Genomic DNA, 26,996 nt, shown 5'->3' on the forward strand with positions numbered 1-26,996 from the left:
CCCGTGATGCCGTGTCCTCCGCATTGGCTTGCAAGCTTGCCAGATTTGTGGAGTTGAGCTGCAGATCTCTGCAGCTCCCCCAGAGTTACCATTCGCCTTTTGGCTGCTTCTCTGATTAAAGCTCTTCTTTCATTATATCAACCCGTCAGTTCAGGTGGCGGCTGCCGTACTATTTCCAGCCAACCCTGCTTCGAACCTCTCCACATCTACAGAAAAGATAACGTCCCCTTTAAAATACACTGAAGTTTGGGCTGTACCATTTTGCCAAAAAATCCAAATTGCGCCATATTTCAATTACGTAATTACGATTCCGATTTAATTTTGACTCTTCTCTGCATTACCCACAAGCCACAAAAATGCCCCGTAGATCGAGATGTTTGTAAACAAGGACTGTTTAAAACAAGAAATTTAACTGTTTTTATTAATCAGAATATTATTCAAGAGAATAGCTTTTAAATAAGTTGTTGAACATATACTGCAATGTGCAACCAACAAACCGGTACTTAAAGCTATTCCTAAAAGTTTCTGGTAAAAAGGTATGATTATATGAACTCTAAAACAAATAATAACATTAGATTATCTCCCTGCTGCGCCTCTCTTCCCTTCCATGTGGAGGCAAACCCACTTTAAACATATTACAGACACCTAAAGGACGCGTCTGATCCATTAATGGTTACATAGCCAAAAATTGCAGACCTCTGTGATTTGGAAGTTTGCGATTATATTGCAAATGCGATTAGTTGTCCAGCCCTAGTGTAAATAGTTTAGCTAGACAGCGTATTTGACATGTTGATACACTGTACAGCTGGAACGACATCATTAGATCCTGGAACATGGTGTCAGCTGCAGACAGGCCAGCTCCTCTTGAATGGAGGCTACATTTATGGAGCAAAACCAAGCGGACGGAGGGAAAACCTTCTCTGTTGTCCAACAGCCAGCATTCCTGGCATAGTTCTGTGCTGCTGTAACGGTTAACGCTCGCCTACAGGAAACGTACTTTTTGGAATGTTATTCCTTCCCCGCTTGTAGGTTAATGGCCGTGTAGCAGGTTTCCCGGCTCAAGGCTTTGAACTTTCCAGCTGAGGGAGAGTTCTGTGGGAAAACACCGCGACTCGCGCCCTCATTAGCCAAGCCTACCTGCAGTTTAGACGAGATCTATGTGTTTCACGTTTTTCTCCCAGAATTCCGGCATTAACACTCTCACCCTCCCTCTACCCCCCCCCCCCCCCCCCCCCCCCTCTCTTCGCCTGCAGGCCGAGAGCTGCGCCTCTATCACAGACTGCGCGGGCGTCGGCAACAGCTACCCCGGGCTGTGCCGGCCGACCGTATCGCAGGTCCACAACGGAGACGTGGATGCGCACGGAGACAAGACGCCCGACGCCTGCTTCCCCAAACAGGAGAGGCGGGAAGTGGAGAACGGAATCCCCAGATGCCTGTCCTCCTCCTCCTCCTACCAGGAGGAAGAGGAGGACAGCTCCCAGGGTCGGAGCCCGAGTCCCTGCCAGGAGAACGGCTTCCCGTCTGAGCGTGGCCCGGAGAGCGACAAGGACGACGGCCTGATGATGCCGCGCAAGAAACGAGGGAGGCGGAAACTGGAGCGGCCGACGAAGTGTGAGTGGTCGGGCCTGTCCGTCTGAACTCTGTGCGTGGCGGACGGGAGCGAGAGACTGCAGCGCTGAAATTTTCTTAAAATCATTGTAATTTTCCTTGATTAGAGCAGGTAAATGAGACTATTTGCCAATGGAATAAGATTTTTGCACTTAAAATAGGAACAATTCATCTCCATCGTCTTATTTCAAGTGCAGGATGTCTAATTATATTATTTTAGTGATGAATTGTTCCAATTTTAAGTGCGAAAATCTCATTCTATTGGCAAGTATTCTTATCTACCTGCTCAAATCAAGGAAAAATACAATTTCAAGAATTCTTTTACTTATTTTTAGTTCCCTTTTTGCAGTGTTCACCTAATATCACAAAACAGCAGAAGAAATCTTTATTGCCAAGAATTGTGCCCAAAAATCCTTAAGATAATCTTGCTGCAGCCGAATGTCACACAGAAATGCTCAGAGTAATCCAACCATTAGTTTGAACGCCTTTATTCAGCTGGGTCAGAATGCCATCGAAAGAAATATTCACCTCCTACCAAATCTGGCCTGGAAACTTTTTAGGAAGCCACGCTGTCAGTTCTTTCCACCAAAACCCTTTTTAGCCAAGAGGAAAACCCTTCCAGTAGTCTCTGGCATACAGGTCCAGCGTGGGTCCTCTCTTTTGCTCTGTTCTCTTTTTTTTCTGTCGGATTTATGGCTGAAGACAGAGATGGCTGTGGTAAAAGGTGCCTGTGGCGTCTGGTGAACTGTTTTTTGCTGATTTATCCGTATGGTTTGGATCTTTCTCTTGCTGAAAGACCTAATGATCAGCCTTTTAAGTTTTCCTCGTAGAGTCCACATTTTGTTTTGTCAAACAACCATCCTGGATTCTTTAGAGTAAAAAAAAAAAAAAGCACACAGCATCACAGATCCTCCATCGTACATGACAATGGGCATGTGTTGGTTTTTTGTTGTTTCTTCTTAAAAAGCAACAAACAACGTTACGGCCTTTTTGATTTTCACTCTAAACCCACAGAAAGTGTTTTTATAGATTAGTCTCGTCTGACCAAAGCGCGTGGTTCCAGATGAAGACTTACTGGAGTTCTGCAAACCACCGGATTACGCTGCTTATGGTAGCAGGAAAAAGGCTTTTTTTTTTTTTTTGCTGTTTCGAAAGGTAGAGTGCAACTTTATTGATGGAGACATGGTGACCCAAAGAAGACTCCTCACAGTCTGTAGTGGCAAGGTAAAAATAAGTCCTGGTCCCCATTTATTTGCCTCAGTTCCAGGTGGCTTAAACGCTTCAGTTCGTAGATATGGGTGAGTTCAGGCAAGCGTCTGAGCTCTAAAAGCAGTAGCCAGGATTAATGGACCTGTGTGGAATAAAAAGAGAGAGATTATTATCTTAAAAATTGTAATATGGATTTTAAAAACGGTTTAGTTACAGGGTTAATTGGCCTCTCTAAATTCTCCTCTCCCCAACAGGGATAGACGTGTTAGAAAATGGATGGATGGATGGTTTAGTCACATTTAAATGATAAGAACCGAATAAATGTCTTCAAAATAAAGGTTGGACTTTTAAAAAAAAAATACATTTGTCTGACATTAAAGTTCTGGGATTGAAGAAAAACATTATTTTCAGGCTTTTTACTCATCTTTACCAGATGTGGGTGAGGGCATAAAGAGTCCTGTCACTAATAGGTAGTGTTGCGTCCGGACTCCCGCGATCGCTCCCTCTGCCACGTGCCTCCCCGCTCCCCTCTCGTGGGCCACAGAGTCACCGGCTGTGACCTTGATGAGGACCGAGGTAAATAAACGTAGGGGAGGAGCACCTCGTCTCCTGGTAACGCGCCTCCTCAGGGAGCTGGCAGGTCCCCCGGCGGCAGCCGTGCCAGCTGGATGGCGCGCTGCCCAGAACTCCTTGCAGACCGAGTCGGCGCTCTGTACTCACCTGATCTGGGGTTGTGGGGCTTGTTACGTCTCGCCCAGGCAAACCCTGGGTTAACCCCGCCTGCTGCTGCTGCTGTAACAGGCTGAGCATTAGGACTCTGACCTGTGCCTCCAGTGAAATAGCTTTGCTTTTGTTTCTGCACGTCTCCTCCACTGTTTACTTTTTCACTTCTAATGTGGAGTTTTCTGACAGGGCGCAGGGTACAGCGTTGCCAGTAGGGTGTTCATCCTTTTCGGCAAAAGGATAATTTCACGAGCAAAGAGGGGTTTTATTCTCGCCGGCTGGGAACTGAGCCTCGGCTCTGTTGCCCAGGAAGGCAGCCGCCGCATTATTTGCACACTAATTACTCGCGTTTGAGTCTGCAAAGCTTTATAGCAGGGGAAATTAAAACTCTGCTTGGCGTGTTGTTTTCACGGCAGCTCTGTCGTCAAAACACGTCAAATCTGCTTCAACAGAAAGATGTTGTTTTAAACAATAAAAAAAACCACCTGATCAATAATTATTAACGGTGCCATGGAATAGATAAAGGCTGCAACGGAATAATTTGCTTTCTTTCGTTTTTTTTTTTTTATAGGAAAAAAAATGAGGAATTCGCTGCTCTGTGAAAAAAGTTTCTAGCATTTCAAAATCCCTGCTCTGAAACTAGATTTCAAAGCAACTGTGGCTTTATGAAAGTCTTTTTCCACACACTTTTATGACGCATTTATGAATGCGTCATAAAAGCCTTCAGACCCCTTGTGTGGTTCCACATTTTGTGTTACAACCACAAACTTCTATGTAATGTTTGGGGGCATTTTATGTCTGAGAACAATGAAAAGTAGCACATAGCCGTGAGATTGGAGGAAAAAAGACGACATTGCTTGTAACCGTTTTCGGGAACCGCTTCCCCTTCAGTTAAAGCTGCGCATCTTCTTGGGGTATGTCCATACCTGCAGGTCTAGAGGTGAACATTTTTGGCCTTTCTTCTTGCAGAATAGTTCTAGCTCAGTCAGACTGGATGGAGAGCGTTTGTGAGCATCGTTTTTTTTTTTTAGGCTAGCTGCAGGTACTCGACGGGATTTATTTCTGCGCTTTGACTGGGCCGTTCTGACCTCCGTTCCATTGTTACTCTGGCTGCAAGTTTAGGGTCCCTGTCCTGCTGAGAGACGAAGCTACTCCCCAACCTCAAGTCTTTTGCAGCTCCTAACAGGTCTCCTTCATCCCATCCACTCTGACTAGTTTCCATGTCTCTGCTAGAGAGACGAATCCCCACAGCATGACGCTGCCACCGCCGTGTTTCATCATGCGAACCGCGTGTTCAGGGTGACGTGCAGTGTTAGTCTTCCACTACGGGTGACGGTGGTGCACGGAGCTAGGGATTTTTCTCCTATAACCGGCGGGTTGCCGGTTCGAACCCCTGCTCCACCTGTCTCAGTCGTTGTGTCCTTGAACAAGACACTTCACCCACATTGCCTGCTGCCGATGGTCAGGGGAGCTAGTGGCACCGATGTATGGCAGCCTCGGTGAATGACTGAATGCAACGTGAAGCGCTTTGGGGCCCTCAGGACTTGATAAAGCGCCATTCACACATAGCATTCTGCACGTAAAAAAATGTATCGTTGTTCTTGGGGCGGTTACTGCTGAATAAAAACCTGCTGTGGTTGTAGTTCTACTGTTACAATCATAGAGTGGAGAGCTTGGCAGAGGGTGGGTGGGGGGGCTGGATCGATAGTCAGCTAAAAAGGGTTCCTGTTATCTCACTGGAGGGCACGGGAAGGATTTTAGCTCCGACCGGAGTGCAACTGAGCTCCAGCGACGCCAAAGCTGGCACCCGCTCAAGCTGGCAAGGTATGCTCTCTCTGGGCATCACAGGCCGGCTCCTCTCACAAACCCAGTGACCTTGGCACTCTGCATGCCTCACCAATTTGTTGTGTAGTCGTTATGTAGTCACTTATTCCAGAGTATCACAATGAGAGCAGTGGGGAGGGGGCGGTGGGGTCCAGCCAGACGTGGATTAATCTTGAAGTGCTAAGTGAGAAGACTTTTGCTTGGATAGGTCTTTGAGGTCGCTTCACCAACAAGTGTAAAACTTGCCATCAGAAGTCGCCTCCCCCCCCTTTGGTGGATCAAGAGTTAACACAGTGCTTGGGCATCAACTGTTCGCTCACTCTGTGCCATCTTACTAATTTAGGACCCGGCCGCCTCACAGCTGTCTGCGTGTGTTCTGCAGCGGGGCAATGCAGCGCTCACAGAGCCGGGCCACTTTTAGAAACAGTGCGAACCTATTAGCAGAGATGTTGGCAGGAGCTTCTGTGATCGAGCTAAATTTGGCTTCCTCGTGTTTTTCGTCTGATCGTGCCATGGACAAAAAAAAACTTCCATTAATCGCGACTCCAGACAGCTGCTGTAGTTTTTCGGTTCTCAGTGGCCTTTGTCTAACCTCATCAACGCGCTGCTGAACACAGACAGCCAGCGCTTTTGAAGAAACAAACAACATACCCATGTTGCTGCAGATATCCGGAGCTGAAACCGTGGCCAAGCTGGAGGGAAGTCCAACTGGAGCGTTTACTGAGCTTGAGTCGGTTTTATTAGACCGCGGTTTGAGGGCCCCTGACACCGGGCTATTTTTGTCTGATTTAATCTGCTGCTGAAGTTCTCACTGTAGCTTGAGCAACTTCCTCTTGTGTATCTACGCCAGTTTTCTTCCTGTGCGATAGTATCGCAACAGTCCTCTACATAATTCATTCACTAGTAAAAGAACAATGGCCATTAGGAGGGCATCATCCACCCGGTCTGTTTGTAGGTCAAACAAAACAATTTGAAATCTTTAGTAGAGATGCACCGATTTCACCTTGTGGCCAATTTATTTATTTATAATTTTTTTTGTAAACCTTTTAGCTGCCAAAACCGATTATAGCCCGTTTTGATTTCTCTTTAAGAACCATAACGAGATACAGTTAAAAAAAAAACGCATTCAAAATGTATTTTTTAAGCGGCCAATAATTGTTTTTGGTTGGAGTTAAGGTTTTAAAAAAAAAAGTTTAAAATTCCGTATTTATGGAAATATGATTAATGCAATTAACACAGAAGGTACTCCCAGAATTAGCTTTTTTAAGGCTTTGCATTTACAAATATGGCTCAGTTCAATGTTGCCTGAAGCGATTAACTGGCGGGCTGTCCACGGTGTATCCGCCTCTCGGCCAATCACCACTGGAGTTAGGCACCAGCCCTCACTGCGCCCCTACGCGAATAAGCTGGTGTAGACGATGGATGGATGGATATTAAGAGCCCATTTGGAGGCCCTGAGAAAGTGGATCCCTACCTTAACCCTAAAATTTGCAAAATGCTGCCACATCTCCAAGTCCTTCACGTTCCGTGACAAACAGATGTTGAGCAACTGTACTCCGTTCAGCCTTCCTGTATTCAGCTAAAAGTCTTGTTCTCTCTCGCTTTTTCACAGCCTGAATGAAGAGCCAACATGTCTGGACATGCCATACAGAACTACAGTGCCCGTCCTGTTTGCTCGCTACGATACAACCTTTTCTCCCTGGGCTCACATACTTGTCTTCCAGCTCCTTTTTTATCTCGTATCTTCTCAAACGTACCGACAGATAAATGGATGATTTATTTTCTTTAATAATTGTGCTCTCAATGGTTGAGTAACGATAGGATTTTCTGAGATTCTGACCATCGTAGCCGTTCAAGCTGGAAATGGTTCTGTTCCAGTCACCAGACAATTTCTTGATTCATCTCTAATCCTCAGCAGGGATTTGTTATCTCTTACTTATACTATGTTGCATTTCTGGACTGGTATTTCTTTTACTCGATGTGTTATGTGTGGCACTATGTGGGCAGAAAATGGAAACAATCACTAATCTCTATAACAAAGAGGAAATCTACCAGCTTTTTGCCATCTTGAGAGGTTTTAAGCTGTAGGGCTTTAACAAGCAGATCTTGCCCAAATGATCTCTTTCGGTTCTACAAATCAAATCATTTGTTCAGCTGATCAAGACTAAACTATGAAAGCCATGGCTCCTTTTTTTTTTCAACTACTTGTTCTTAAATGCTTGAATGCCACACAAAAAAAAAACATCTGTGCTCTGATGAAAAAGTAAAATTGAGAGCTTTTCCACCCAAAAAGTCTCCCCCTCTTTCCCACAGTTGATCTGCAGTCCAAGGAAACTTTAGCTGTTGGTTGTTCGCCACATATACTTAACTCTGTTCAGCTTTTAATCATTTCTAGACACATTATATACAGCCACCAAATCACCGATGTGAAACAATATACGTAAGCCGTCGTGACTCAATGTGCGACAGCGAGGGCGGGGCCATGCTAATAGCAGCTGGCTCTGCGTTTCCCGAAAGGAAAAATGTCAGGCCAGATGTTAAACGGTGGCCAAAGTAAACTTGGCCGCCTTCCACTCTCATCAGAATCTGGGCAGTAAACCCAGGCCCTTATGACTCCGCTTCTTCATACTGTACCTGAGCTCTCAAGCCACTCTGATCCTAGACAGAGTAGCTTGCACATTTTTGAATATGCTCCACAGGATTCCCTGGTCCACCACCTCCTCAAGGATCGTATTGATTCAACTTTATTTTTGCTCAAATCCATCGTCCCAGGTGTAACTCATTAATGCTTGGCGTGGTCTATTGATGAGTGAAAGGCGAGATGAGTTTTGCATGGATGAAAGGACTATCAATGGCAATTTCCTCTCCCCAAGTGAATGATTCAGGTCATCCATTTTGTCACTGTCTTCCCTCTAGATGTGGAGCACAAGGAAGACGACGGGTGTGACACAATCAAGACCGAGGTAAGATTTCTGTGCCGTCGTGTCTTTACTCGCTCAAGTTGTCTTTTTGCCTATGACGATATGGCGTTTCGTTTAGTAGGATGTCTAGTGTGACTGTAATTGCTAAGAGTAAACATCAAGGAAAAGAAGAAAAAAAGTCTTGCTGAGATGCGGACGAATGATCCGTGCCGCTCTTACTTCTGTTCATTGTAAAGGACGCATACCTCTGTCAGCATGACGACAGGAAAAAGGAGGCAAGGGTGCGCCTGGCTCCTAAAGGAAACGATCAAACATGTTGAGCGTTAGACTGACTGCACATACGTGTTGAGGTTACATATGATTATATGCTTGAATCCTCTGGCTAAATGACCGTTGCCTGTTGTTCTGGGATTGCTGATACGCGGGCACAAGGTCAAATTTGCTCAGCATCTTACTGGCTTGTGGGGGCTAAAAGTAGGGCACAATGGGGAGTTTTTCTTCCCACTGTCGCTTCATGCTTGCTCAGTATGAGGGATTGCAGCAAAGCCATGTACAATGCAGACGACTCTCCCTGTGGCTCTACGGTTCCCCAGGAGTGAATGCTGCTTGTCGGGACTTTGATGCAATCAACTGGTTCCCTTATATAGGACATTTTTGACCAATCTGTATAATCTGACCCAATCTGTATAATATGATTGAACTTGATTTTGTAAAGTGCCTTGAGATGACATGTTTCATGATTTGGCACTATATAAATAAAATTGAATTGAAAATTGAATTGAAAGTGAAGTGAAGCCTGTTCTTAACTCATTGGGTAAAACCTCTAGCAGCAAACATTTTGTTATATCTTCATTGTTTGTAACGGCAGGGCCGCCATCTTGTTTTACAAGCATGTTTCACAGCTTGTATTTAGCTGCAAGTTGAATTCAGGTCCACTCCCAGATGAAATGCTTGACATAAAAGCAAGTTTTAAAAACAATGTCTTTAATTTTATTTTTTTGTGAAACAAAAAGGAAAGAAAAAAATTGATTCATCGGACTTGGTATAATAAAATCTGAGATTTTATTTTTAAGCCATATCGCCCAGCCCTAGGCTAATGCCCGATCGTTTTCTGGTAACGTTATCATCTCATGGTGCTGTAGAAACATTTATATTTGTTATGATAGTTCGTTCACAACAAAACAAGGTACAATCTACCAGTCCCCGCACATTACACCATCCAAAGATAAGATCATCTCTCAGCCCTCCTCAGGTGACCAGCAGATATAGTTCTTAACTCGGGGCTAGATCATTCCAGACCTTAACTTTTCCTCTCATGAAGTCGTCGTTTTGTTTATTTGGATGCATGCGAGGAGTCACCAGGATGCTGAGCAATAAGTTACATCATCATCTGCTGGCCTCTAGGAGACAGCTGAAAGTTTTGTGTTAAAACACCAAGTTTCCAATTGAATAAAAGTCACCTCAGGTCACCACCACCATATTTTATTGTAGGTATGGTGTCCCGTTGGGGATTTTCCTGTGATTTGTTGCCCAAAGGTTAACGTGTGGTTTCATCAGATCATCACACACTTGAGATTCTTAGCTCAAAGTAATTCTGTCTTGCAACCCTCCTCCTTAATCCAGAATTAATGAGAAAATAGCAGATTGCTGTGACGTGTAAAAGACCAGGAGTACTTGTTGGAAATACCTGCAGCTCCGTCAGTGTTGCTGTCAGCCTCCCTCACCAACCTTCAGATGAGCTAACGTGAGGAAACGCCTACTAGAACAGCTAACCTTTATTTTAGCTTAGATTCTCTAGGACTCCTGAAACTGAATTAAAAAGTGCTTCAACAAAGGATTAGGTAAGGGGTTTTGTTTTTTTATGTGTGAGACATAGTCCTGTTCTGGCTTAAATGTTTGCATCCTCCTTCTTTTCTTTTTCTTCTTTTTTTTTTTACTTTTTACACAGGAACAAACAGGTACAGGCTAGTGCGCACATACAATAAACTAAGCAGTGTGATTTACATTGCATTACTGGTCTGAATCGCAAAAACAAAGAGAAATAACACACACATAAACAACAACCGCAGGAGCAAGGTATATACCACACAGAAATGGCAGATATATTTCAAATTCCCAATGGGAAATTCTTTGAATAACTATTCCATTTTCCCCGAGTCTCTTCTTTCTATCCTACTTCTTTTTAATAGCAAACCTACCTACACCCCCGTCTCATTCCAAGCTCCGCTGACGTTCGGCAAGCGTGGCGAACACTTGGATTTACTCACTTTTTATATCACCTGCTAATAATTTGGCTCGTGATATATTTCAGTGCAGTGATTTTCTCTAGACTAACACAACATGAAAAAACGGAATAAGTTATTTCTCCTGCATTTCAAACGTGACTCTTTGCTTTGAGCTTAAAATGTAATGACTGAGTGTTTCTTCCTTCGCGCCCTTCACGTGACAGGAAGCGGCTACAGCCAGATACTGCATCTTTTTCCCTGTCACCGTCATTACAAACATCTCAGGTTATTTAGTTCAACAAAATAACACGAATGACCTATGGTACAGTTCAGCAAGCCGTGGACAAGAAATACTTTAGATCAAACTGGGGCATTTCTACTAATGACTCATCCTCAATGCAACCCTTCAAGGATGTTTGTCAACCCTTTTCTGTCTTCAAATAGTGTTAAATGTGATGCTGTTGTCTTTTCCTCACAAATGGCTTTTACCACCCTATCTAACCTTTGTCACATTTATAAAATGTGCTGCTGCCAACTTAGCTAAAATGGTGCAAGCACTAAATCCCAGATTGAATCAATGATTTCACAGCAAATCATCAATAGCCCTCACTTCCATTGCCACTCAAAAGCCTGCGACTTTTGAGTGGCAATGGAAATGAGGGCTATTGATGATTTGGAGGTGAGGGCACAGCTAAAGGTTTCACTCTTGGAAGACGAGGCGACTGAGGCTTCAGCCTCAGACATAAAGGCCCAGCATCAGAAGCTCTAAGGGCCGCGCAGTCACTGGCCCCGTCTTCACACATCAGAGACGCTGCAGAAATTCACAAAGTTTTAGACAAAAAAAGTCATCTTACTGAAAAGCTAAACTGCCCTTTGTGCTGTTTGGTATGGATTAGTCACCATTCATTTCCCAATCCTATTACTCATCTATCACGCTGCTCTGGAAAACTCTGAAAATGTCACTGTGCAGCCACCAGAAGTGTAACAAAGCCAAAAAGTACATATTTTTAATTGGAAGCTTACAAAATGAACAAATAAATCTCAGAATTCATGAAAAAAAAAATCTTCCCCAGCTCTTTAAAAAAGGTTTTGCACTTCTGTACTGTCCAAAGTAACAAACAGCTGACCTTATGCACAAGTTGATGATTTCAGCATCTCCTACTTTACCTGTAACTTCAACTAGACCCTACTTAGCAATCTGCCATTCCTCTGCTCCATTTTCATAAAGCCAATTTACATTTAGACCTTTATGACTTTCTTTCACTGTTCTCCTTTGGCGCGTCAAAAAATGACTCAGTGGCTTGATGGCGGTAGCCACCCATGCATCACAAAGTAGAGCTATCTTAGTAGTTAGCTTGGTACTGTAGTAGTTGTAAGGCGATATTATATACAAAGAAAGCCCCATAACTCGAAAGCCAAATTTCCAACAAGTCTTGAAGTTTGCAGATCCTTCGCAGTAACATTTGCAATGAACTGAGTTTAGGGGGAGCTTCGATCTCATGAGCCCAAATGGTTTCCAGTTAGTTTTAGCCCTGCCTCCTGGTGCAACCATGTAATATGGTTCCTCACGTTTGTAATGCTTTAAAAGGATTTTCTTTTAGTTTAACGCATATTTAATATGCTGTGGCTGGTCGCCAAGTCATTTTTGCTTTAAATCACAGCGCATGCAGTGAGTGTGACCTTTTCATGTTCAGCTTAAACTGTCCTGGTGCCACACTTCCACACTGACCGAGGTCCTTTTTCACATTCTTTAAAATGAGGTCATAAATTAGCATGAAGAAAATCAAAGTTTAGCAAGTTGCTATTCAAACCATAATCACCCATGTCCACATGTCGATGCATCGGAAAATAGATCTCCAACCCCTACGAAGAAAGATTTAGAAACTATACAGGAATGAATGAATCGTAAACGCAGATCCTACATATACAGGTGCAATGAGATAAATTTGACTCTAAAAATTGTGTTTTTTGCAAAAATGAAGAAGTTGTGGTTTAGAAAGCTTTCATTTTGACTTTATTCAACTGTATATGTCACAACGGACATTTGTTACTTTACCACGTTTTACCAAAGAGCTCCAGTAACTTTAAAAGGTGGCTGTAACTTTAGCAAACAACACCTCGGTCAGTTCCCAGGAACACTGTAAAACCTTAAGGGGATTTTCCACGAAGCAGAGGCAGCGTCTTCCATTTTTAGCAGCTGTTTTGCTCCCGCTGTTTACTTCATTTCTGCACTCGATCAGAGAAACACATTGTGGTGAATACATTCAGGAGTAACCCCACCAGTCAAGTCCAACAGGTAGGAGCAATTTGCTTCTACAGCATTTTTTGCATCAGGTGGGAGATGTTTATTTTTTTTTTTTTTAGTGTTGCGGGTCTGAACTTGAGGAATCAACAAATGGTGTTGTTTCTTAACCAGTGTGTGATGCTACAGACTGTAAAAGAAAGTAGAGGGATGTATCCCTTTAACTCGTTCATTTTGGGTTGAAAAGCACTGACGGAAGTTAAAAATGAACCAGATTATATACATTTGGCATGAAGTCCATACAAATGTGCTAAACGCTAACTATACTGTATGCACATCTACCTGTAAATATATCACACAGACCTCAATTCTTCTTTCTCTGACGTCCCTGACCTGTTTCCTCATAAAACCACCAGCTCATCTCGTCTCTTTTTATTTCCTACTGCCCTAAAAGTACCCAAAATTTCCACTAGACATGTTATTCTGCACAATCTGCATAAAGCTCAAGAACTTTTGATGTGGAGAATCAGGAGTTATTTTCTCTGACTTAGATTCACATAAATGTCTATGAAAATATGCAGGCAAAACAATAATTGTCTATAACGCTAACACATTTGTGAGTTCAAAAAACAACACATCCAAATCTTTTTTTTTTAAACAGCGTTAGTGTTAAAACAGCTCTACTGGTTTGAAGACATTTAGACTCGTCTCACATGAGTTAGATTTGACTTAGAATCAATTCACAAACGTAATGCTTTTGGACTCAGCAATATCACAAAAGGCTTGGAACTTGACTTGGACTTTAACACCAATGATTAGTGACTTTACTAGGATGCATCTAGCCTTTGAACAAACCCAGGACCTCCAGATCTAACACACCACACAGGTGGAATCACAATGATGAGAAGTCAGTTCCAGCTGGAGAAAGTAAAAAAAACCTGATATTTTCCTTTGCGTACACTAACTGTGAGAATTGGGTTACAGAGAAATAAACTACAGCATGGAAAAACCTGCGTTCACTATGATCATTGGAAAGATAATTTTTGGCGGTACAGCAATCATTTATCTTTGTTGATTAGCTCCAAGTCTATCACATTGGAAGGCCTCCTAGCTATCACCTGAATCTTTTTTATTTTTTTTTATGTTGGACATGTATTGGACCTTGCATGCCTTTACTTTGGACTTCACTCGAGACTTCCGCGGATAAACTTGGGACTTACTTGTTAGTTAGAAAACAGTGGCTTAATCCGCCTTGTTTGCTATTTTAGCATCAGTATAAATTTATGTTCTGCTGACAACCGAATATTCCAGTAGGACTCAAGAATCTACATCAAAGGTCAAAATATGTTTATTATATATAAATTTGTTTATACTGACTTTCCACTATTGTTCTCTAATAAAGTAGCAGATGTTAAAGGCCTTTTCTATAGGAGTTTGAAAGAGATCAGTATATAGCATGCATAGTTTATCTTTCAACAAGCTTTGCTTTTGACTAGTGTCTGTGTCAGAAATCCACAAACAGCTACGTGCTTCTTCTCTCTTTGAACCGATGAAAGAAATGGTACCTAATGGTCTATAGATCTGAAATATCAAATACACTTGGAAGCATCTGAGGAAGGTTTGTTCCAATGTTTTTTGAAACTGTTGCCCAAAGATCTTAGACGCTGTGACCTCCCTTCACAAAATTGCCCAGTTTGCTTAAATTTAAACCAGATAGATCATCAAACTACCCATTTTAAATAGAACCTCTCTCATAAAATACAGTGACCGGTTAGACACACGGTTTTGATTTGTTTCTTTCATACCTTAAACAGGGAGGTCGAGGCAGGCTACGAGGGGGAGTTGGTTGGGAGATCAGCCTTCGACAGAGGCCAATGCCCAGAATAACCTTCCAGGCTGGTGACCCTTATTACATTAGCAAGCGGACCAGGGAGGAGTTGATGGCCAAGTGGAAAATGGAGGTGAGTACCCCAACGCTAAACCAGCCACCACAGACTGCAAGGGAAGAGGCTAGCATTGACTGAAGCGCTTAGAATCATGGATAGGGCTCCCGGCGCATTCATGACCAAGTGTATTTGATGTGTCATTTGATATTTCATGAAGGTACCATTTATTTCAGTGAAATTTCCTCACTTGCCTTCTGCTTTTCATTGCTCTGTTCTGGTCTTTTGCGTGAGCAGAGGAGAAATCACATCCACCCGAGTGGGTCACATCTGGTTCATGCTTCCCTGCTGAAGGCATTAAGTTTAGATTTATGCCGTCCTCCAGGCTTTTGATGTCTTACTTCAGAGGAAGAAGTGAATGTTGATAAAACTGATCACAACACGCAATGTGTTTTTTGCTATAAGCGTCTGAGATGAGTTGATTTAATTGAGCTGTATTGACCTGGGTTACAATGAGTTAAGCTCAGTGTAGACAGATTGAGTTGAACTCACTTAAACCGACTTAAGATAAATTGAGATCAGTTTAACTGAGTTAAGTCAAGCTGAGTCAAATTAAGTTGAGTTGAATTAAATTGAGTTGAGTTATGTTGACTTTAACATTAACAGCAATAAAGTTAGTTAATCTGAGCTGAGTTGAATTAAATTGAGTTAATCTAAGCCAATTCTAGGTAAGGTTGGATTGAATTCAGTTAAATTGACTTCAACCTAGTTAAGTTGAGGTACACTGAGTTGAGTTGATTCAAGTTGAGCAAATTTGAGTTAATTGAGTTTAGTCCAGCTAAATTAAAATGAGTTGAGTTAAACTGAGTTTTGATAAACTGAGTTGAGCTGGGGTAAATTGAATTAAGTTGAACTAAGATGAGGTAAACTCTGTTGGGTTAAATTGAGTTGAATGAAAGTGAGTTAAGTTAAATTCAACTGTGTTAAGTCCAGCTGAGCTGAATTGCATTAATTTGAGCCACATTGAGCTAAGTTGAGTTAAACTGGGTTAAGTTGAACAGCAGCAAGTAGTTTCCCAAATCAGGGCCTTGTTTGAAAATGTTTACTTTCTGGATCCAGATATATTGAACTCGTGTTCCTCCACTTGACTGATTTGTGTTGGCATGTTAACCTCAAATGTTGATTTTGAATTGAAGGAAATGATGTTGACTCATTAGTGTGTTATACACGTTGGTAGACTTAAGTGATTGGTTTAAGAAAACAAACAGGAAAGTGTTTTTACATCAGACTGAAGCTGGAGACGATTTTTTTTTTTTCTGGCACAACAGCAATGTTTCTTCCAAGTAATCATCAGGCGAGTTGTAACTATAAAAATAATAAACTCAAATTATCTGTTTAAGAATAGATCCTTGCCAAATGATTCTATTGAACCTTTTCACATTTTGTTGCATTACAACCAGAAGCTTCAATGGATTTTACTAGCCTTTTATGGAATAGACCACCGCAAAGTAGTAAATATTTCTAAGTTGGAAGCAAAGGGCATACAAAACTTCTTAGTAATAAAAACCTGAAGAGTATGATATGCGTTTTGATCCAGCTTACATTACTCTGATAAGCCTAAATACAAATCAGTGCAACCTTCAGAAGTCAACTAATTAGAAGATGAGGTCCACCTCTGTGAACTTTAATCTTAGTCCAGACAGAGCTTTTCTGTGAATGAAGGTCTCAGAGATTTCTTGGTCGAGTATTATCGAACGACCAGCATCAGGAACACAACACACAGGTCAGCGATAAAGCTGTAAGTCTATCTTTTGAAAATGGAACAAGTATGGTGCAAACCCACAAAAACATGACTTCAGCTAAACTGTCAGGGTGGGAAAAGAGAGCCTAAATGGGAGAAGCAGTGAAGAGTGTCATTGTTACTCTGGAGGAGCTGCAGAGAAGCGCAGCTCAGTTGAGAGAGCCTGTGGATTGGACAGTGATTGCCTGTGCACTCCACAGATCTAGTGTTTGTGGAAGACTGACTAGAAGAAAGCCAGTTTGCCTCATGTCATACAGGGGTCATCGCAAACGTGTGTGTAGTGTTCTTTAGCATATTGTTGTTTTGAATGTAAATGTGTTGAGATCTAAAACAAGGAGCTCTTTCAAATGAGACCATCCATCCATCCATCCATCCATCCATCCATTTGTTTTCTGTCACGCTTATCCCTCATCGCCAGTCTGTCCCAGGGTGCAAATAAGACCTTCCGTCTCAGTTTTATTTAAGAAAGAAATGGATGAAGATGCTCTGGTCAGCTTTTTTGATCTACACTAAAATGCTGTAGCAGGGTTGTCCAAACCTTTCATCATACGTGTTAAAATAGTCAATTCAAAAGTACTGGAGAGTCAAATGTATTTAAAAAAAAGTACCAACACATTTATTGCGAATATTGTTTACCTGCTCCACAAAGTATTAGCACGTAACACTTTAATTCCACAAATTAGTCAGATTATCTGTAAGAAAGATTCAAAACTTGCAAAGGGTTTACTGAACATTTCAAGTTGTAAGATGACTGTAATTTGAATGTAATAATTTTGTCATAATTAAAAAAAAAAAAACACATCCATCCCCATCAACAGCCTGTGCAGGATGACGAAATCATTTATAAATTGTAGGTGGGGGCCGCACAAAACCAGTCCAGGGGCCACAAATGGCCCCCGGACCACATTTTGAACACCCTTGTGGGACAACAGTCTTGAAAGGTTTTTGTAAAAACAGCCGAAGGTGACTCCACAAAACTAGGACTCTTTGGACTGAATACAAATGCGCAGCACACCTTTCAGACATTTTTCCAGACATGTTTTTTTTTCCACATAATAAACCAGTTTGATGCATTGAGGCCTGTGTGGAGCCATCAGCATGTGGTCCCTTGATCTGGTGATAAAGTTTAATTAACAACAGACCATTGAAAGTTCATTTGTTACCGTATGATCATAGATGGAAGAAAAACTACTCCAGTCGGGCATTAGTGAGGCATACAGGATTCTAAAAGTAATAAGTAAAAGTAACAAGAAAGGATTTCTTTTTTTTGCCATTTCCCTACCATATTGCTAAAAATCACTTTTACTGTCAAATGTTTTAACTCAGCCCAAACTGTTTGCTCCTGTGGAAACGTTTATTCAGGTCAGATATAGTACCTTTAAATGCATATGCTCTGCATTACTTATTAAAGCCTACATAATCAAAGTGATGCTGATCAGCTGTTCCATAACAGGAAATCTTTACAGTACGAGCAAGGGTTTTCATTTTTTTTCCCCCCGCTTCTCTCCCACTCAGCACCAGTAGCGGTCATAAAAGTGTCTCCCTGGAGGAAATATTGCCAAATTAGCAGGACATGTCGGGGCCCCTGCAAATGAAACGTCGTAAAATATGAGTCAAGTGTGTATTTAAAGCTTTTTAAACCGAAGTGTATTTTCCTTGAAAGTTAACCACAGCGTGCTGTTTTGTTTTGCTCCTTTTTCTTTTATCCGCCAACATTGCAAAACCTTGATGCGATTCGCATAAACGCTGGTTTGCAAATCTTGCCATCAAGGTTGTCCTCTTGAGTTCTTTTGCATGAGCTGCAGAGGATGTCGGTGTTGCAAACTCCTGCAGCAGGGACAGCGCGGCGGTTTAGAGAGTTAGTTTTGGCAGTTTTTTTTTTTTCTTTCTTTCTTTCTTGCGGCTTGCGTGTTTTACAGCGAACTTCTCCCTCACTCCCTGCTCATTTTCTTCCACCGTCCTTTTTCCGCACCCCTCCCCCAGCTGCTGAAATGAACCTTGTGCTATGGATATGAGGGTGAAGATGAGGTTCGCTGCAAATATTCAGCCACGCTGAGTCTCCTGGCCCCCCAACACTTGCAAGTCCTGTCCAGCCAACCAGAACTGCCTTAGTAATCACCTGACCCTGAAGTCCCTAGACAAAGAAATGTTTTTTTTTTTCTTTTTTTTTCTTTTTTTTTTGCGCTCTCTTCCACCCCAAGTGTGGGGGTGAACAAACCCAAGCCCCACACTGGATTATGAGGTTAGCATGCTGGCGTATGTATGGGTATGTGCACTGCGTTGTTTTATTGATAGCACATGGCGATAGTGTCTGTATCTGAGCTGCTTGGTTACGGTGAGGAGAATATGCTGACATAAGTTAATTTCCGCGAGAGTTGTGTTGTGGACCATCTGTGCAGCATGGCTTAAAGGGAACCTGCCTCTTTAAAAAAAAGGGAAGGGAGCGCAGGCTTTAGCCATTTTTGGGGAAAAGCTGCTCTGGCTTGAACAGAGGGTTTTCCCGTGATGATTTTTTTGCTGAAACATTTTGTCACCTGTAAAAGTTGTAACGGAATGTTGTTGTATTTTTTAAAGCTTATTTGTCAAAGAGACTATTTCTGGAGGGCATCATAACTTTCGAACAGGAAAAGGTTAGAGTTGTTGTGCTGGCCTTAAAGGAGCCTCCTCCTACTTTTGTGGACTCTGTGTTCTGCTTTATTCAACCAGATTCTTTTTTAAAACACTTTATTGTTATTCATGAGACTTTAAGGCCGTTCTGACAGCATGTGTAAGGAGTCTGCTACGATTCTGCAGAAGTTTGATTTAATGCATTTGGACTTACAAAAGCCGGGTGTTACTGAATATACTTTTAATTAGAGAGGCGCTGATTTTTGTAAAGCTTTAACCTGTCTCTTTAAGGAGTATGACTTATGAAAACAATGCTGATTATTTTTTTGCTAGCCTTTCTGCTGTGACCGGCTTTTAATTATTTGTAATTGGAGCATATTTGACGTCACTTTATGTGTGAAAGAGAAGAGTTGTTGTAATTTTTAAATGACAAGGAAACAAATATAAGGAAGTTGCTATTTTAAATATTTCCTGCAATACTTTCAACCTTCCTGTTATCTGCTAGAACCCTGGCGCTCTCTCTATCCGCATAAACCACAGACGTCATAAACATGAAGTTCCTTTTTTATGATCTTCTTTCATCACCGTCTTTTCCTGTGACTTGATTTTAAATACCTTAATGATACTAACACAAATGGGTCATTTTCGGTCTTCCTTCCTCAGCAACAACTCCAACACAGAAGAGTGTTGTTAGCATTACCTGACAGGTTTAGGTATGGTGTGTTCACTGATTGGAAAACAAATGGATTTTTAGGTTTTCTACCAGCTGGCCAGATGTCAGGATCGATCAAGTAGAAAATGAGTCCATCATTGGTACTTTTCCTTCTTAGTTTACAGTCCTGTTCAGCAGAGCCGATAAGACCTTTTAACTAAAGAATGGTGCATTTCCTGCTTGCCGTGCACAAGAAACTGCTGTAGAAGTAAAAAAAAACAAAAAAAAAAAAACATTCTGTTTTAAAGTTTCAGGTATGGTTAAAAAAGAAAAGTACATAGTCGAAACAAATTTTACGTTTCCTTTTTGTAATACAAGTTATCGGGGTGCTTGCGTTGCGGTGCTTTGGTACATGTTTTGCCATCCTAATGTAACTTTGTTCATTTCAAACCTTTTTAGTAAACTGATGTTAGGTTCGGTTTATTTGCAGCTGAAAGCTTTCAGACATTATGCGCAACACTCTTTGTATCTTAGCAACTGCACCCGTGAGTCTCTGACCATATAAGATTAAACGTTTCCCATATAAAGTTAAAAGCCTCATTAAACACAACTGATGTTTAATCGTTTACTGTAACCGCGGCGTTAATGTGCGCTTCGCAGCTAGGGTTTGGTGGAAAAGTATTATTTGCACTCGTACCTAGAGACTGCTTTTGTGTTCTGGGAGTTTTCTGCCACCCAATGCACTCCGTCACCCTTTGAGCCCTCGGGGTATCTTGCCGCACTGCTACTAAGTCAGATTATCTGCTATTGTGCAACCAACATGTCTCTACACCCTGGCAGAGACCTGAACAGCTTCTGTTCGCGCAGCAACAGAGCTTTAATCAAAGTCTTCCACGTCTAGCTTTTGTGTTTTAAGGGGCAATATGTGGCGGTTTCTTCAACACATTTGCTTTGTTCCTGTTTGTACGTCTACAACTTGTACATGTGCTGTTTGTCTTCAGCGCTGTTCTGACAGGAGCTATGAATTAGTGGCATTACTGAGGTGTCAGTGACAGGCAGGCATGTGCAAATGATAAAGACCGCATTGTATTATCTCCTCTACCTCCTTTTCTATTTGCCCCTTTTTAGACTCGGAGGGCCTGTCTCACTCGTAAAGCGACACACACACACACACACACACTGTGAGGCCCCCAAAAGGGGGGCATTTACCGCTGAGAAGAAGTCCAGAGACAAATATCTGCTTCTTATAGGCCCTGTGCTTTGTGTGCTTCTCCAAATGATGTGTTCGGTGTCACTTTCTCATGGACTCTGGGTAGGAGAAACCTCAGAGAGAGTGGGATCTTAAGCAAACTAAATGTAGCTTCTTGATTGGCCTTTGCAGATTTCTCAGTTTTAACTGATTGCTCAGCGACGGAGATGAAGAAGGTCACTTTGGGCCACTTTGCCAAATTCACCTCCTAATATCAGTCAGCAAGAATCAACAGTTTGCCGGTAATGATTGTAGATTTTCCTCCCGCTTTCTTTGACCAAACTGGCTGTCATGTGATCGTTTGTGTAGTTTTTACCTCCTGGAACTACAGATCTAAGCAGAACGTGGAGCCCTAACTCCAGTTTGCTTGTGTTGGAGCCAAGAGGCCTATCGTGTACGGCCAGGGGCTTTGAACCACTCTTTCAGCACTACAGAACAGTTATTTATAACGCACAGCTGAGCTTCTTGATTGTAGAGCACATGTTTCTACTCTTCTGAGGCAAACCCCTCCCCATTCAGCCAAGGCACCCTGTCCTCTTAAAGGCACTATTGTTTACGAGTCACACTGGGGAGGAAGACGAGAAGGGGATTCTGCTATACTCTCTTTCCCCCCTACTTTCCCAGCCATGCCACCTCTGGAGATTGATACCATGTGAATCCTGAGAAGCTAAAAAAAAAAACTCCTGAGGAAAATAAGCACAGCTGTGCAGCGCCGCTCTCACATGAAGCGTATAGCATGATCAGCACGTGTTGACATATGGGGGCTAAAAGGTTGTGGATCTGTGCGCTTGTCCACGCATGTACAAGAAGAGAAGAGAGTTTGAGCCGAAAGCGAACATGCGTGACCGCTTGAATGTGTTTGTTTGAGAAAGAGACATCAGAGCGAGTGCAGCTGTTGAGGATTTACTGCCAGAGGCTTTAGTCTCGGGCGCGTCTTGTCCTTTCTGATCGACCTACTGATTCAGTGTCATGGTCTCCAAACTCGCTGGGCTCTTGTCTTCACCTCTTCAGGTCCGTACTCTATACTACTTCTGTATACATTGTGCTTGTTAATCCCCCACCCCAGAGTCAATACTTGCTTGAACCACATTTTTGCAACAATTGCAGTTTGAAGTCTCCTGGGCTACGTCTCTACCAGCTTGGTACATCTGGGGAGCAAGGTTCCTCCCCATTACCATATTTTGTCTACTTTGACTACAAGTCTTTTTTTCATAGTTTGGCCAATCTTGCGACTTGTATTCCAGACCGACCTATAGTCCGAGAAATACAGTATTTATTGCTAAATTTCTCAACTCTCCATCCAATCCAGATTGGATGGAGAGCATATGTGAAGATCCATTTCAAGTCTTTCTAGAGACTTGCTGCTGGCTTCAGCTCTGGATCATAACACACGAAGATGTTTTGATCTAAACTGTAGATCTGGCAGTATGGTGTTGAACTGTGGGAACGTGAACGTCTATCCCAGTCCCAGGTCTTTAGCATCTTCTAACAGATTTACTTCCAGTATTGTCCTGCGTTTAGCTCTATTCATCTTCCCATCAACTCTGACCAGCCTCCCTGCATAGCATGGTGCTGCCACCACTTTGTTTCACCCTGTGTATGGGGTGTTCATGGAGTGTTCAGGAAATTTCTGAAGGTAATGGGTTGCACTGGATTTTATTTATGGCTATCGGAGTGATGGAACCTTAACAGAAGTACATGGTACACTTTTGATAGTTTCATTTGGAGATGTAAATGTTAAAAACTATGTCGTTTTATTTCAACTTCACAATCATGCACTACTGTGTTGGCCTATTAATTGAAATACCATTAAAAGTCAAAATGTGAAACAGTTGAAAGGGTACTAATCCTTAAATAAACCATCCAGTTTTGCATTTAGTTTGCAGTGAGGAGGCTCATGTTGTACTGCCAAATTCAAAAGCTGCTCGTTATCTAAAATTTTATGTTGTCCCTTGGTTTTGTTTTAGGCAGAGAAAAAAGCCAAACTAATGTCAGAGATCAACATAATGAAGGACTTCGAGAAGAATGAGACAGAGACCCAGAAAGAGGAGGTTTCAATAATCAAACACCCCCAGCCTTCAAAGCAACAGCCTCAGCCTCAGCCTCTATCACAGCTTCAGTATCAACAGCAATCACAGCCGTCTCTGCCACAGCAACAGCAACAAAAACAGCCACCTCAGCAGCAACAGCAGCAGCAGCAGCAGCAACCTACCGACCCAGCGTCCCCCCCTGTGGCAACCACCCCGGAGCCTGTCGCCATCGGAGGAGAGGAAAAATCGTCCCCAAAGTCTGGAGACACTGAGCCTGAGTATGAGGTAAACTGAGGCAGAACATGACTCGCTCTATTTGCTGTCTTCTGAAAAAGCTTCAGGGATGTCCATTTTAAAAGGGATTGAGTCTAGAATCCATGTTTTTTATTGCAGCTGTTTTTAAACATTTGCATTTGAAGTGCACAACAATGTGCACTATAAAATAAACCCCATATAAAGCATATGTGCTTTATATCCACATTAATTAATTATTGTGTATTTCGCTGGCTTTGAATACATCCGATACTGTTGCATGTTTACATATATACATACATATTTAACATTGATTGTTTTTAACAAGCTGAAAAGGTTTGTGGCATGACTGTCACAAGTTAGAGAGCGTATATATATCCCGCTAGTAGGCACCACTGCTACCAAATGTACATAAGTTCAGTTACAGCTATGACCTGATAACCACATTAATTAACTTCTCATGCTAAGGTATGCAGGTTCTCTGTCTGCACTCGTGAAGATACGCCCTAACCTAAAATGCTTGGCACCGCTGCCACAGGAGGGCAGTCTGTCTTCTTTTATGATTTTTCCTTCTTCTTTTGTGGGCGACTGTGGCTTGATGGGTTGAGTAGTAGTCGTCTGGCAATCAGAAGGTTTTGGGTTCGATTCCAGCTTCCCCTTGCCACATGTCGATGTGCCCCTGGGCAAGGCACTTAACCCCAAATTGCCTACCGAGCTGTATGGGGAGTGTTGGCCTCGTGGTTAGAGCAGCGCGCTTGCGCTCAGAGAAGGATGCAAGTACCCGGTTCAATCCCCAGCGCTTGCACTCTGGGTCCCTGAGCAAGACCCCTAACCCCAGAACGCACATGGCAGCCCACTGCTCCCCAAGGGTGATTGGTTAAAAGCAGAGAACAAATTTCGTTGTAATGTATGTTTCAATGACAATAAAGATGATATTACTATTACTATATCACTCTGATTAATCAAGCAAATTATTATTTGACACCTCGAGGGCACTCATAGACTGTATATAGAGCATTTCTGAGGATTTGATGTTTTATTTCTTCACATTTAGACCAGAAATGCTGAATTCAATTTAAGTCACCCCCAAGAGACAAAACCAAAAACATCAGACTCGACTTAGACTCATGCTATAAAATCTTGTAACTTAACTTAGACTTCAGGTATATAACTCAGCAAGGTGGTATGTGAGCTACAGGTTGCAGCAGCTGTGTCAGATGATGTTAAAAGATGCGCTTGATTTATTAGTCAGTGGCGTTCATGAACCGTGGGCTGTTAATACCTCAAACCAATCTGCTCATGTCAGATGTAGCTTCATAATTGTGCCCTACACAGGTGTCTCCTCAACTCAATACTGTATTCATTGGCTTTGACATTGGATCGACAAAACATGACATCTAATATTTTAAATGTAGATTTAAAACATGGTCTCCCAATACTATTAATGGGTGTCCATGTCAGAAAAGGTGCAGTAGTACAGTTTATAGTAAAGGACTGGACAATATGATACATTTCTAAAGTAATATAAAGCAGCTTACTAATTTTCTGCATACTGAATTCAATTTTAACAGATGAAAAGATAATTGGATTGACTTCCTAAACCACAGAAATGGAGTGTTCTAGGAAGAAATCAAATCAGTTTATTTATATAGTGCGAATTTACAACAGATGTCATCTCAGGCCGCTTTACAGAGTCAGTTCAATTAGATCATACAGACAGATTGGTTAAAATGTTTTTGTTTTTTTTTGCCTAAGGAAACCCAGCAGATTGCGTCGAATCATTGACTAGCAGAATTCACTCCTGCTGAAAAACTGTGTAGCCACAGTGAACATTTGCTTGCTTTGTGTTGCTGACTTAGCAGCAATCCCTCATGCGGCGCATGCATGTGGTTTGACTTGGATTTGCCTCTCAAACACTCGACTTGGACTTGGAAAACACGACTTGTGGGTTAGACACACAGGAAAAAAGCACTTTTTAGATAAACCAACATACGTTGAAACAAGAAAAACACATATGGCACCAAAGGAAAGCCATCATCTCAAAGACAATCTTTATTAATAAAATAAATCATTGAGTATTGTAAGAAAATTGTAAAAAAAATGAACTGAATAACTGCATAACTGTAAATTTTATAATAGCATGCTGTTGTAATCAAGGAACTAAGCTGACCAGCATGCAGTTCCAACCTGTCATCCACTAGAAATACAGAGGAGTCTTCTGAGTTCCCAGACCCATTCCTAGTGTTTTTAAAAGTAGTGAAAATAGGGCTAAGCACCAAATATTTAAGCATGTACCAAATATAGATGCAACAGAACCATGTAACGCGATATTTGTGAAAGAGATGACATGAGCGGCTATATGTTAGTACATTTCTTTTAGTCTTTGTGTAGGTCCTAAACAAACTCAGCTCGAATAACCTGGTTCATCACGATGACTGGAGTCACAAATTACAAAAACCTTTTTTAACTACCTGGGACTTGCTCTTGAAACACTTAGATTTTAGTTCTGGGGGAAACTGGTTTCCAAGCACATTTACAAAGACTAAACCCACCTTTGTGTGTCTGTAACAGCTGTGTTTATAGATCATCAAAGCTTTAACCGATCACAACCTCCCCCCACTCCTCTTGAAGCTCTTCACACCTACGATGCATAAAATCTCAACTATGCTATGGGTGGCTTTTTGCCTTTTGGAAGTTTCATGAATAGCACCGGATATCAGAAGAAGAGATCAGGAGGACAAACTTATCATATATTATCCAGATGTTGTATAATGTATTATACAACATCTTATATAATTTAAGCATCATCTGTGTAGTTCAGGTGGCAGATATCCTTCACACATCCTGGCACACTTGGATATTGTGATAAATCCTTACTGCCTGGATTTATTTGTGTTTTTGTGGTCAACCAGATGCTAAATTAAGTGGATATGGTTCCTTTGATTATAGCACATATAATAGACTGAAATCTTGGCATGTATTATGCAACTTAGCTAAATTAGACATTGCTCTGGCCACGAGATGGCAGCAAAGTGATTCCAATACAATTGTTGGTATGTGTAGAATATGCATCAACCGGAATGAGTGGGATACATACATCACTTTGGCTGCGTTTAGACCAGAAGCAGTTCAAAGTTCATTTGTGACAGTAGCCTGAAAGGAGTTAACATTGTGCAACCAAAGAGAAAAGAAAAGGTTGAAAGCTGAATCGTACGTAAGGATCGCCGCTTTCATTTTCTATTGTCTTTGAGGTTTGATTTGGCCACTCCGAATTTGATCAATATCAATGTTTTTTTTCTATTTATAAGGCCCATAACATATAAAAGAGAAAAAAATGTGTTGCAGTTCCTGGATTTCTCTCCTTTTTTTGTTTATTCTAAACTGTATAAAGAGTTAAAAGGAGATGCATGTATATTGACCAAATAAATACTTCTAATATAGTAATTAACTTTACTGGCTAAAATTTCTTTTAAATAATTTTTGATTTGGTAGCACAGGGTTGTTTGCACTGTTGCCTTGCAGCAAGAAAGTCCTGGGTTTGAACCCCGGCCTGGAGTCTTTCTGCATGGCGTTTGCATGTTCTGTGCATGCATGGGTTCTCTCCAGGTATTCTGGTTTCCTCCCACGGTCCAAAAGCATTACCATCAGGTTAATTGGTCTCTCTAAATTGCCCTTAGGTATGAGTGTGAGTGCATGGTTGTTTGTCTCTGTGTTGCCCTGTGATGGACTGGGGACCTGTCCAGGGTGGACGCCGCCTCTCGCCCAATGAC

General features: G+C 41.9%; 1 protein-coding gene and 1 long non-coding RNA gene across 9 annotated transcripts in view; one reads left to right on the forward strand and one right to left on the reverse strand.

Annotated features, from left to right (window-relative positions):
* The window catches only part of dnmt3ab (DNA (cytosine-5-)-methyltransferase 3 alpha b), a 60,443-nt gene that overhangs the window by 13,142 nt on the left and 20,305 nt on the right, over window positions 1-26,996 (forward strand). For 4 of the 7 annotated variants that reach the window (XM_021321019.2, XM_012871562.3, XM_012871563.3 and 1 more), the window contains 4 exons: window positions 1,254-1,611; window positions 8,281-8,327; window positions 14,567-14,713; window positions 22,912-23,259. In XM_021321019.2, coding sequence (XP_021176694.2) covers window positions 1,254-1,611; window positions 8,281-8,327; window positions 14,567-14,713; window positions 22,912-23,259 — 900 coding nt within the window. Of the gene's footprint in view, window positions 1-1,253; window positions 1,612-8,280; window positions 8,328-14,566; window positions 14,714-18,625; window positions 18,703-22,911; window positions 23,260-26,996 lie in introns of those variants that run through there. The other 3 variants (XM_012871566.3, XM_012871567.3, XM_021321020.2) reach the window with 3 other exon arrangements.
* Window positions 2,081-4,829, reverse strand: LOC110369079. Of its 2 annotated transcripts, none has more exons than XR_004933386.1 (2): window positions 3,248-4,829; window positions 2,081-2,959 (listed from the first exon to the last, which is right to left on the reverse strand). It is a non-coding gene; the product is annotated as an uncharacterized LOC110369079 (long non-coding RNA). The 2 variants fall into 2 exon arrangements; XR_004933387.1 differs by having other exon boundaries at window positions 3,032-4,829.

Source organism: Fundulus heteroclitus, chromosome 19 (assembly GCF_011125445.2).
Source record: "Fundulus heteroclitus isolate FHET01 chromosome 19, MU-UCD_Fhet_4.1, whole genome shotgun sequence".
NCBI lineage: Eukaryota > Metazoa > Chordata > Actinopteri > Cyprinodontiformes > Fundulidae > Fundulus > Fundulus heteroclitus.